General features: G+C 34.5%; 1 protein-coding gene across 1 annotated transcript in view; it reads left to right on the forward strand.

Moving 5' to 3' along the window:
- LOC121386319 overlaps positions 1-7,191 on the forward strand; it is a 9,152-nt gene extending 1,961 nt beyond the window's left edge. The window contains exon 3 of the mRNA XM_041517186.1: positions 4,456-7,191. Within this exon, the coding sequence (XP_041373120.1) occupies positions 4,456-4,691 (236 nt within the window). The 3' untranslated portion in view covers positions 4,692-7,191. The remainder of the gene's footprint in view (positions 1-4,455) is intronic.
- The last annotated feature ends 6,038 nt before the right edge of the window (positions 7,192-13,229 follow it).

Genomic DNA, 13,229 nt, shown 5'->3' on the forward strand with positions numbered 1-13,229 from the left:
CTTATGCTGCTCTAATGAGAATAAATCACACCCAGTTTTGTTTACGTAAAGGGCAACGAAGCAATTACAATTTCAAAGCGAGTTAGAATTAAATGCAACATTTATTAAAATGGTAAAAAAAAGTGATAGTGGAAAATAGTTATCGTTCTGACCATGCAGCAGTAGTTTTAAATATAAAGTTAATTCAAATAAAAAAAATGTCCAAGACTTTGGAAGTTTAATAATTCATTACTTATAGATAAAGAATTTTGTACGGTGGTGAAAGAAACCATATCAAAAATAATAGGCAGTATATAATTATGAAATCTGAGATTCTAGACCAAAAGATGAAATTCAGTTTTCCATAAATAGTCAACTTTTCTTGGAAACGTTATTGATGAAAATAAGAGGCAAAGTTATATCATTTTCAGTTTTTAAGAAACAAAATCGTGATGAACTGGAAACAAAATTATGTGATGAAATTAAATTATCAGAAGATAACAAGATGATTGATTTAGAACAGATTGAATATAAAACGTTTGAATTACAAGAACTAAGAAAACAAAAACTTAAAGGACATTATATAGTCAAGAACAAAATGGATCGAAGAGGGCGAAAAACCAACAAAATATTTTTGTAATTTAGAATCCAGAAACTACTGTAGTAAACTAATTTCAAAAATAAAACTAGAAAATAGAAAAATAGTTAAAGATCAGGAAGAAATCCTAAAAGAAAGCTTTTTTACCAAAACCTCTACTCAACTCCACCTGGACAAAATTATAATGCTATTATGGCAACACTTGCAAATTATAATTTTAATATCCTGACAAACGAAGATGCAGAAACATTAGAGGGGAAATAATACACTCGGAAGTATTAACGTGTCTTAAAAATATGAAAAAATTATAAGAGTCCTGGTTCGGATGGGTTTCCTGTCAAATTTTTCAAATTTGTCTGGATAGATCTTGGTCATTTTATTGTTCAATCTATCAATTACAGTTATGCTAAGAAAGAAATGTCTAATGTTCAAAAATTAGGAATCATAACATGTAACCCGAAACCAAACAAACCTAAAGCATTTCTAAAAAAACTGGCGACAAATAACTGTCCTAAACTGTACATATAAACTGGCTTCAGGTTGTATTGAAAATCGAATAAAAAAGGTTCTTGTTAAAATAACAGACTCATACCAAACAGGCTTTATTAAAGGAAGGTACATTGGTGAAAACATTAGATTAATTTACGATATTATTTATTATACCGAAGAACAAGATATTCCTGGTTTACTATTATTAATCGATTTTGAAAATGCTTTTGATTCAATATCTTGGTCATTTATTAATAAAGCCTTAGACATTTTTAACTTCAAAACATCAATGAAAGCCTGGATTAAAACACTATATAGTAACTCGGTATGGAGCGTAATTCAGAATGGAGCTGTAGATTCTTGTCTCCTTATATATTTATTTTATGTGCTGAAATCTTCGCTATTATAGTAAAAAAAACTCCAATAATATAAAAGGTATCACTATAGGTGGTGAGACATATTTAATATCGCAGTATGCAGACGACACAAGTTTTATTTTAGACGGCTCTCCTGAATCCCTGCAGGGTGTTCTATCTATCCTAGATTAGTATACACAAATAGCTGGCCTAAAAATTAACTACACCAAATCAAAAGCTATTTGGATAGGTAGCAAACAATTTTCAAATGAAGTTTACCATCACACTCGATAGAAACTAGAATGGGGCAGTACACAGTATAACCTTCTCGGTATTAACTTTTCCATTAACCTAGAAGACATTATTGATTTAAATTATAATCCCAAGAAATACAAAAATTAATGAAGCTATGGTCTATCAGAAAACTTACTGTTTTACGAAGAATTACAGTCCTGAAAACGTTAATAGTCCCTAAACTAACATACCTACTGAAAACATTACCAAATCCAAGCGAACGTTTGCTAAAACATATAAATACATTATTGTTCCAATTTATTTGGAATAGCGGCCGTGAACAACTTAAAAGAAACTTAATAACGCAAGACTATAAAAAATGGTGGCATCAGAATGATAAACATAAATAATTTGATGACCGCTTTGAAAAGTTCGTGGATCCGACGGACATTCTGTTCGAACCATCTACAAATATATCAACACGTGATTTAATTATATATGGCGACCATTTTCTATACTGTAAAACAGTTCAATAAAAAATACATTTTGGAGAGACACATAAGTTAGTTGGTTAAGGATACAAGAAAAACGAATTTGTATAGATAAAAAGCAATTTATACTAAAACGATATATCTCAAAAGGTATTATCTTTATTAACGATTTGTTGAATGAACAGTTCATAGAGAAATACGACATAATTACCAATTTTCTGGAATATGCTTCATTGGTCAGTGTTATAAAATCATTCATTTACAACCTAGATAATTTAACCGATGGCGTTTTTATAGCATTACAAAATCCTGTTCTTCCATATAACTTAAAGGTTTTGTTCAAAGATCAGAAAGGTTGCAAACATATATATGATTTACTGAACGCTCAAACCACCATTCCAAAATCACAAATAAAATATTCTAAAGAAGGATATATCTATGATATATATGATTGGGGAAAATATTACATTCTACCCTTTAGATTGTCAAAAGCACAACGTAATCTTGTTTTCAGTATAAAATCATACACAGAATTCTTACAACTAACACATTTCTAAATATGATTAATTATATTGATTACAATGCCTGCAGTTTTTGCAACAAATCACCTGAAACCTGAAATCTGTGAGAAGCAATAGAAGGATGGATAAGAAATGAAACTGGAATTAATATTACGCTTAGCAGAGACATAGTTATGTTAGGCATGATCAACAACGAAAAAGGTAATTTTGTAAATTGACTTTCAACATAACATATTATATTTACAGTATGAAAATACAAAAAAAGAAATTTACATGTCAATGCCGGGAGAAATATTCTTCAAAATAATTTTGAAATAGAAAAATATATTTATTACAAACATTGCAACTATGAAGCATTTCATAAGAAATGAACATCCTATAAAACACTCTTTAAAATAATGTTTTAATTAAAAATAATGCTTTGGGAGTTCACTTGGAAATAGAGTACTAATTAAAATGTCATTCTCTAATACTCTCATAACTTCTTTACACTTATCTACTGATGTTGCACCCCCCCCCCCCCCCTCTCTCTCTCTCTCTCTCTCTCTCTCTCTCTCTCTCTCTCTCTCTCTCTCTCTCTCTCTCTCTCTCATAAATGTCATAGAAAGCATTAACATATTTAAATAGCATATTTTGTTTAGATACTATTGTTTAAATATGTACTTTGTAAGGCAGTGACCACGGCTCCCCAACCTGTTCACTGTCTATGTTCAGGGGGCAATAAATCGTTTTAAAAATTAAAAATAAAATTAAAAACAAATCTTAGATATTATGCGTTTCTAAAATTAGGCATTCATTTCGTGGTATTAGAAACACCATGATAGCAAGCACACTTCGGATGTGCGGAAATTAATAATTGAAGCAATAAATAACAATAACGATGAATAAAAATGTTGAATATAGTTGGGAGCAGAAAGATTTCTTTTGTAGAATAACTTAATATATGTTTTACTGTATGACACCCAATAGCCGATGTGTATTTGTGTGCTTGAACATTCATTCAAATTCAAATTCCTGAACTCTTAAAACACTGGGCATACCATCATGAATTGACATTCATCTTGTGCATCACTGTAACAGAGGTGGTATTTCTGTTCTTACGTTCATTGGTATAATCTCCCTATTTCGATTTCTATGTCAAGTTATGATGACATTAATTTAGTGATGTATTATTTTAATGCGCGAGTATAAGCTTGCATATGTACAATTATAAAGTAAAATTCACTACGATTAAATTGCTGACATCTGAATAGGTTGATCGGTGTCAAAGAAATTGAATTTATAAAATGTTATCTGTTTTATTATAATTTAAAGGTGTCTTTCTCTTTTGTTTTGATTTTGATTTGATTTTTTTAAAATTTATGTCGTGTTATAAATTTAATGTTTTTGTGTTTGTTTGTTTCTCAGGGTTGTTTTTCATCACAGTTTCTGTTTTTTTCTCTTCATAAACTAATACTCCTCTTTGGGCATGGTACAGTCTGTAAACTCAACAATGAAAACCAAAACCATTTCATCACAGTTTCTGTTTTTCTCTTCATAAACTAATACTCCTCTTTGGGCATGGTACAGTCTGTAAAATCAACAATGAAAACCAAAACCACTACAAAAAACACAGTATTATCATTATTGTTGTTATTATCATTTCTATAATTTCTAATATTATTATTATTATTATTATTATTATTATTAAAATATGAATTTATGAATTTATTGATATATTGATTGATTGATTGACTGATTTATTTAATATACTAATGTTCAATTGTTTTTGTTGTTTTGTTTTCAAGATATAAACGGTGCATCATGGGATTTTGACCCTAAGAACGGCCATTCGAAATTGATCTTCATGGGCGACTACAGACTTGGCAACTACCGTTATAATATAAACACCAGAACCGGGGGTTACACTTTGCAGATCTATGGGGTCCTGCCGACTGACGAAGGTACATTTACCTGCCAGTACGAACACGAAGGCACGTTGAAAGAGGCAGCGTCATATGACCTCACTGTGGAGACGTCATGAACAGTGTACATTGCATAATACATTGAAATCATATTTCCCTTTCTTCATTTACAATATAGGATGTGTACTACCAAATCGAATCGCACAAACGACAGTTGTAACATATGTGGCTAAAACTGATATACATGTTCATCATAAGCTGCGTCCATACTTACAATTTAAACTAGTTTTAGCTAAACTGGTATTACTAAACCAGTCTAAAATGTAAGTTTGAACGCGATCTTTTCACTATTGTATTGGTATAGCTAAAACACTTTAAAGATAAGTGTGTACGCAAACTGTTTTGGTCAGACTGGTATAAGGCGGAAGTGACAGTGATGCCACCGTCAAAATAAGCAGTAAGTGGGTTAGTTCAGGCTTAACAAGACTCGTAGTGTATTGCTGTTTTGAGCAAGAGCTGATAACTACACTTACGCCTTATACCGGTTTAGCTGTTGCACGTGTGAACGTTTGAAATTGCCAACCAAATATGTTTTAGCTAAACCAGTATAGTTAAACCAGTGTAAGTGCGAACTCAGCTATACACAGCTATATGTAAACACTTTCACCCCTCACAGTTAGTCCGAAAAAAACCCCACTCCAAAATAACAAAAATAAAACCAACAAATTTAAATGTTCCAATTTCAAGTTCATTTACAGCTAATCAGCATACAAAATAAACACATGTCAATATACACTATATCCAGCATAATGGTGGGGCGTGACATTTACATAATTTGGACCGTGATAAAAGCACAATGCAATATGGCTATGTAATCTAAAACTAGATTAAATCAAGTTATTTCTTGAATTAGACTTATCAGGAATCGTCAGTAGAAATGTTTCGCAAGCACGCCGTTACGGTGATGAATTGTGATGTCACAGAATCTTTGGTGACGCCAATTTACTGCCAGCTCTTTGTGCTTAGAAAGGCCTGCTACAAGTGATGCATTTCTTGGCTAATATATAATTTAAATAATAAGACTAATACATAAATAAATAAAACTTATGAGAACACCGCCATCTTTAAGTCACTAACCTTACTGAACTAGCTAAACGATTAGTACGGTTACGGAATAATATTGTACTGAATTTAAAAAACAAACAAAAATAACTGTGTGTTTTTTTCTTCTTCGTCACCGCTGCTTAAGTATTGTAAATGTAAACGTTTAGATACACCAGTATAAGACAACGTAAATCCGGCCCATTATGATTAGCTATTGTTATTGTTAACAGTTATTGTTATCAGTAATGGTGCTGTTGCGAAACCTACACCATGTCAACCCTTGTTCCACAAACAAAGAGTAACATAAAATGGAATCCCGCACACGTATGAAGCCCAATAGATGTGTGTACATGGAGACTAGTTCCAATTAAATTACAGGAATTAATTGGCCAAACAAAACTGTATTTTATGACCCCCTCCCCCCCCCCCCCCCCCCCTAAAAAAAATGAAAAAGAAGAAGAATGAAAGCACCCTCAAAAACAAAACTTGCATATCTTTCATGGATGGCAGGGTTGGAAGTTTGATGCACCCAAGTAACTAGACAAACTCCACGAATCATATACATTATATCATGCATTGCATTCATTATATCACTCCGACGCCATATAACCGTAAATAAAAAAAATATGTGAGTGCGTCATTAAATAAAACATTTCCTTCCTTCCTTGCATTGTAATAATATTTCTGTTTCATCATCTGTAAGCAATATAGGGTTGACGAATCGAATAAATTGTTGTAATACATTGCAATCATATTTCTGTTCCATCATCTGTAAGCAATATAGGGTCGACGAATCGAGTAAATTGTTGTAATGCATTGCAATCATCTTTCTGTTTAATCATCTGTAAGCAATATGGGGTTGACGAATCGGGTACATTTTGGTAATATATTGCGATCATCTTTCACAACAATTATCCAAAACTCGTTCTAGGTCAGTATAGAATTGCCTACATAGATGTTTTAAATAAATGCAAAGTTCAAAAATTGTCTAGGTTAGTATATATAGAATATCCTACATACGTTTTTGGAATGCATTAAAAGGTCCTCGTGATCCTTAAGCCTCCCACAATACGACCTATTGCCTTTAGAACAAACGAGTCAAGAGATTAGCATGGAAGAGTGCGTCCTGGTGATATTGGGCTAGTGGCCAAATTACGAATTTCTATAGCTGTAGTCACAAACAGGCAGACCCAGAATTTTGCGTAATTCGGTCTACATAATGTACAGACTGAAATGTTGGTACCAAATAGGAGCGAGGAAAAGAAGTGACATATTTAGACGGGTGCAATTAACTACGAAAAACCGCACCAACCCCATACATTCCTGACTGAAAATAGCAAACAATCAATCATTAAGTGTAGAAACCAAGATGTATTTTACTTGGGTGCAATTAACTACGAAAAACCGCACCAACCCCATACATTCCTGACTGAAAATAGCAAACAATCAATCATTAAGTGTAGAAATCAAGATGTATTTTACTTAATTAGAAAATAAAGATGGTGAAACAAATGACACACAGCTTTTGTAGTTTGTTCACAGAGGAAATTCACTTCAGTAGAAATATTTCACCTAGATGTACTGTACTAAAGTAGATACTTTTAGTCCCTGGTCACAGTTCACGGATTATATCCACATGCACCTGTGCTTGGAAGTAATATGCGGGATTGTTTATATAATATTGTTCGAATAATTAATGAACTCCGTTAATTTAGTTTAAAGCTGTTATGCAGGTGACAGATAGGATAAAAACGGAAAGAGAAATAAATAAATGAAACTACGAGTTCCCGAAGAAGAAGATGAAGATGGGGGAGGGCCACACACACACACACACACACACACACACACACACATATATATATATACACACACACACACATATACATATATATATATATATATATATATATATATATATATATGGTACATCTCCCCCCGCCCCCCCCCCCCCCTAAAAATACTAAACAAACAAACCGACAACCATAGTGAGTATGGGGTTATTAAAACAGTTATGGAGACTAGCTTTGATATGCCACACCCATTACTGTATCGATATTCCACACCATCAGGGAACATTGTAGGTACGAAGGTCAAACATTACTAAAACAACAACAGATTCGATACAGTAAATGGTTTTATTTCGCTTCAACTTATGTTGCTGCTTATATCCAATTAAGGTTCAAGCACGCTATCCTGGGCACACACCTCAGCTATCTGGGTTGTTTGTCCAGGACAGTGGGTTAGTGAGGGAAAATGGAGTGTAGTGGTCTTACACCTACCCATTGAGTCGTTAAAACTCGCGCTGCGAACTCGGTACCTACCTACCAGTCTGATGGCTTATCCACGACACCGCCGTAGCATATATATATAAGAAATGAGGAGACACATCGAATTGTAGCCTAAATTTAATTCACAACTAGCATAGTAATGTCTATATTTCATAATAAGTTGGATTGAATGTCTGTAGTGTTGAATGTGCTGCCTGTATGTTCCCTTTGAACTTCTGACAATATCAATTGATTTTTGATGCAGCCATTATTTCTTGTTGCTATCTGTGTGATCCTTTATATCTTTCCATCAGTATGTATAATATATATTGGCTGTCCCTTCAAAACAATAACCCTAGTCAGTATGGAATTAGTTTTTAACAAATAGTCTAGGTTTGATATTTCACACCAATTACTATATCCATATTTCCCACCTGCAGTGAAATTTTTAGGCTCAAAAGTCAAATATGATTAAAATAACGACTGATTAAAAATAGAAAACGAAAAACACCAGACGATAGGACAATAAACACATTGAGCACCGCATGTGTTTTACGTAAAATGTACTTGTGATTCAGCGAGCTTGGTTGTCTTGTATATATATATGTATATATATATATATATATATATATATATATATATATATATATATATATATATATATATATGTATGTATGTATGTATGTATGTATGTATGTATGTGTGTATGTATGCGTGTATGTATGCGTGTTTGTGTGTGTGTGTGTGTGTGTGTGTGTGTGTGTGTGTGTGTGTGTGTGTGTGTGTATGTATGTATGTGTGTATATATATATGCGTTTATCGTATTTAAATACCATGACTGCCACATTGGCCTTTCTTTTCGACTATCAGCAGATATGTCTGTGACCCATTGGGCTATTTGTTATTTCAGTCAGTGCTCCACAACTGGCATGTTATGTATTATCCTGTCTATATGATGGTGCATATAAACGATCCCTTATAATGTATCGCCTTAACTGAGACATAGCTAAATACACATGTATGCACACTCAAAATCATTTACCCAACCAGATACACATACAGGCACGCATGAACACATACACACATACATTCATCCATCCATCCGAGGATGGACGTAGCCCAGTGGTAAATCGTTCGCCTCGTGCGCTGTTTGTCTTGGATCGCTCCTCGTCGGTGGATCCGTTGGACTATGTATCGTTCTTTTCTTTTTTTTTTCTTTTTTTTATTGTCCCCAGCTCATTTTGACGATACCAGGTTTGAGGTGCCCTGATTCATCGTCTCACAGAAGATGAATTAAATTATACACGCTATATACTAGGAGTACATAGCTATGAATCGTTCTAGTAAATGAGCCACGGGTGGTATATCAAAGATCCCTTGCTACTAATGGAACAAAAATGTAGCGGGTTTCCTCTCTAAAACTCTAGCCGGCGATTACTAAACCAGCCAATATGTTCTAGTGATGTCGTTAAACAAAACAAACTTAAAACGATCGATCCATCCATCCATACGTACGTACCTACGTACCAACCCAATCACCTATCTGCCTACATCCATTCATACACACCTGCATACACATATGCATATAATTATGTGTCTATATTATATATATATACACATACACACACACACACACACACAGACGGACAGACACACACACACACACACACACACACACACACAGAGACGGACAGACACAGACACACACACACACACACACACACACACACACACATATATATGTACATGCAAGGTATATACATATTTACACAGCATATTTCATACTATTTCCTGTGATATGCCATTCACGAATCACTGCTTAGACTAGAAAAACTCAATAGCTTTACCCAGATGATTAACCCTTCAGTGTAGTCAGTTTCAAACGTAGGATTACAACCTAGTGAAAATCCCACTCGTGTGGACAGGTACAGTTCTAAAATGTCCACATGCCTTTAAATGGTGTAAAAAGAGCCCCACGACTGGTATATCAAAATATTTTGTATGTGCCGTCCTTTCTGTGAGAAAGTGCATATAAAATACCTTTTGCTGCTAATTGAAAAATGTGACAGGTTTCCTCTCAAGACTACGTATCAGAATTACCAGTTATTTGACATCCAACAGCCGATTATTAATTCATTAATGTGCCTCTGGAGGTATACAAAAGAGAAGATTTTAGCAAATAATTATATATTATAACAAATGACATCTAGGGCCAAACACTGCCAATTTGGATATATTGGGCAACTGGGACATTTGGGGGTGTTCTTTAATACCAAACGAGACAAACATACACATTGAAAATTCGCAAAAAAAAGAGGTCAACTTCAGGCCCGTAGGAAACTGGGGGGGGGGGGGTGATACGTGTCCCCCACTCATTGACGAAAATGTACGTGGATTTGTCCTATTCTATATTTAAATCAAGATAAAATCTGACTTATGACCCCACTCCCCTCCCCCATCCCTCCCTCCAGAAGAATCTGTGATCCCCATTAGAGATTGTGCCCGTCCCCACTCAATATGCCGTTCCTACGGGACTGACATTATGTAATAATGATCGCGTGAGTTGGGGCGTGACGGACATTACACTCATGCCATATTCGTCTATATATGACCCCCAGACACGATAGCCGTAGTCAGTATTAAATTAGTTTTTACAAAGTATAGGGACTCTAGCTTTGATATTTCACACCAATTACAATATATCCTGCAGTGAAAATTGTAGTGTAAAAAGGTCAAATATGATAAAAATAACGACTGATTCAAAATAGAAAGCAAAAAACAAATGTGACACCAGAAAGGAGGACAATACATACATTGAGCACCGCACGTCGTAATACCGATCCACAAAACACAACATTCAGCCAGCTTGGTTTTCTTGTAAATATATATATATATATATATATATATATGTGTGTGTGTGTGTGTGTGTGTGCGTGTGTGTGTGTGCGTGATTGCGTGCGTGCGTGTGTGTGTGTGTGTACGTGTGTGTATATGTAAGTGTGTGTGTGTATGCGTACGTGTGTGTGTGAGAGACTGTGTGTGTATATGTGTGAGTATGTGTGTGTATGTGTGAGTGTGTGTGTGTGTATCTGTGTGAGTGTGTGTGTATCTGTGCGTGTATGTCTTTGTGTGTATGTGTGTGCGTGTGTCTGTGTGCGTATTTGTGTGTGTGCATTTGTGTGTGTGTATGTCTCTTTGTGTGTGTGTGTGTGTGTGTGTGCTGGGGGGGGGGGTATAACTGCCACGTCATTCCCCACCCCGACTATGCCAGAGCCCCTGTGTTGTTAATGGTGTGTCTAGGAGAAACATCAAAGCAGCAAACAATGCTATTATTATAAAAAAAACAATTAGGGGCGGGGGGGGGGGGGGGGGGGACGTAACTCATTGGTACAGCGCTCGCTTGCTGTGCGGTCGGTCTGGGATCGAACCCGTCGGTGGGTCCATTGGGCTATATCTCGTTCCAGCCAGTGCATCAAGACTGGCATACCAAAGGCCGTGGTTTGTGCTATCCTGTCTGTGGGATGGTGCATATAAAAGATCCAATGCTGCTAATCGAAAAGAGTTACACATAAAGTGGCGACAGCGGGTTTCCTCTTAATATCTGTGTGGTCCTTAACCATATGTCCGACGCCATGTAATTGTAAATAAAATGTGTTGAGTGCGCCGTTAAATAAAACATATCCTTCCTTCATTCCCCTATTCTTTCTCTCTTCTTTCTTTCTTTATTGCCTTATGATTTTTGGTCATTGCACTATCAAAACAAACAGAACACGTCTGCTAGTAGTAGTACAGCGTATTTAAGATTAAAAAATTGGAGAGTTAAAAAAAAACCTGTTTTAACTATTTTACTTATGTAAAATTCAAAACAAAACATAAATAAATAAATAAATAAGTAAAAGTAAAAGTAAAATGTAAAATTTGTTTTATTTAACGACACCACTAGAGCACATTGATTTTTTATCTTATCATCGGCTATTGGACGTCAAACATATGGTCATTCTGACACTGTTTTTTAGAGGAAACCCGCTGTCGCCACATATGCTACTCTTTTACGACAGGCAGCAAGGGATCTTTTATTTGCGCTTCCCACTGGCAGGATAGCACAAACCATGGCCTTTATTGAACCAGTTGTGGATCACAGGTCGGTGCAAGTGGTTTACACCTACACACTGAGCCTTGCGGAACACTCATTCAGGGTTTGGAGTCGGTATCTGGATTAAAAATACCTTGCCTCGACTGGGATCCGAACCCAGTACCTACCAGTCTGTAGACCGATGGCCTAACCATGACGCCATCGAGGCCGGTAAATAAGTAAGTAAGTAACAAAAAAACAACAACACATCAGCAAACCAGACAAACAAACAAATCAGGAACGGATCTATGAATTTTAAAAAGGACAGGTGTAACGTGAGTTATGTGTCAGTGTACCTACATAAAAATAACAATAGTTCCAGGTTTGTTTCTCACTTTACTGCTAATCTGTATGTGGGAGTCTTAAACTGTAATAGAATATTTGCTAATAAAGTGGGATTTTTTTTTTTTTTGAATTTGTTGCTGATTTTTTATGTAGATGGGGGGGGGGGGGGCTTTGCCTTTTTATGAGGAAGTTCCAATGATATACTCATTAATATGATTTTGCAAATATTTTTCGCACTGTTTAATTACTTTTATGAAAACATATTTTTAGACTTACTTATTACTTTATTTACTTATTTGTTTACTTATTTTATTAAGTATTTTTTTTTATTTTTATTTTTTTATTTTTTTTATTTATTTATTTACTTGTTTGTTTATTTATTTATTTATTTATTTATTTATTTATTTATTTATTTATTTATTTATTCATTCATTCATCCATTCATTTATTTAATTTTAATTGATTTATTTTATTTACTTACTTATTTATTTATTTATTTATTTATTTATTTATTCATTCATTCATTCATTCATTCATTCATTCATTCATTCATCCATTCATTCATTCATTCAGTCATTCATTCATTCATTCATTCATTCATTCATTCATTTATTTATTCATTCATTTATTTATTTATTTATTTATTTTTAAATTATTACTATCTCATGGTAGACACGATACATTTAGTCCCGCAACGTTTCCATGTTACTTATCCACGACCTAATTCTACTCACTGATCTGGGAACAAACATTTGGCGATTAGGTTATGCGAATAAAATATTTGGTTTGTAATACATTCTGGGGCGAGACATAACTCAGTGGTATAGCCCACTGGACTCAGTGGGCTATTTCTCGTTACAGCCAGTGCA

This window comes from Gigantopelta aegis, chromosome 12 (genome assembly GCF_016097555.1).
Source record: "Gigantopelta aegis isolate Gae_Host chromosome 12, Gae_host_genome, whole genome shotgun sequence".
Classification (NCBI taxonomy): Eukaryota; Metazoa; Mollusca; class Gastropoda; order Neomphalida; family Peltospiridae; genus Gigantopelta; species Gigantopelta aegis.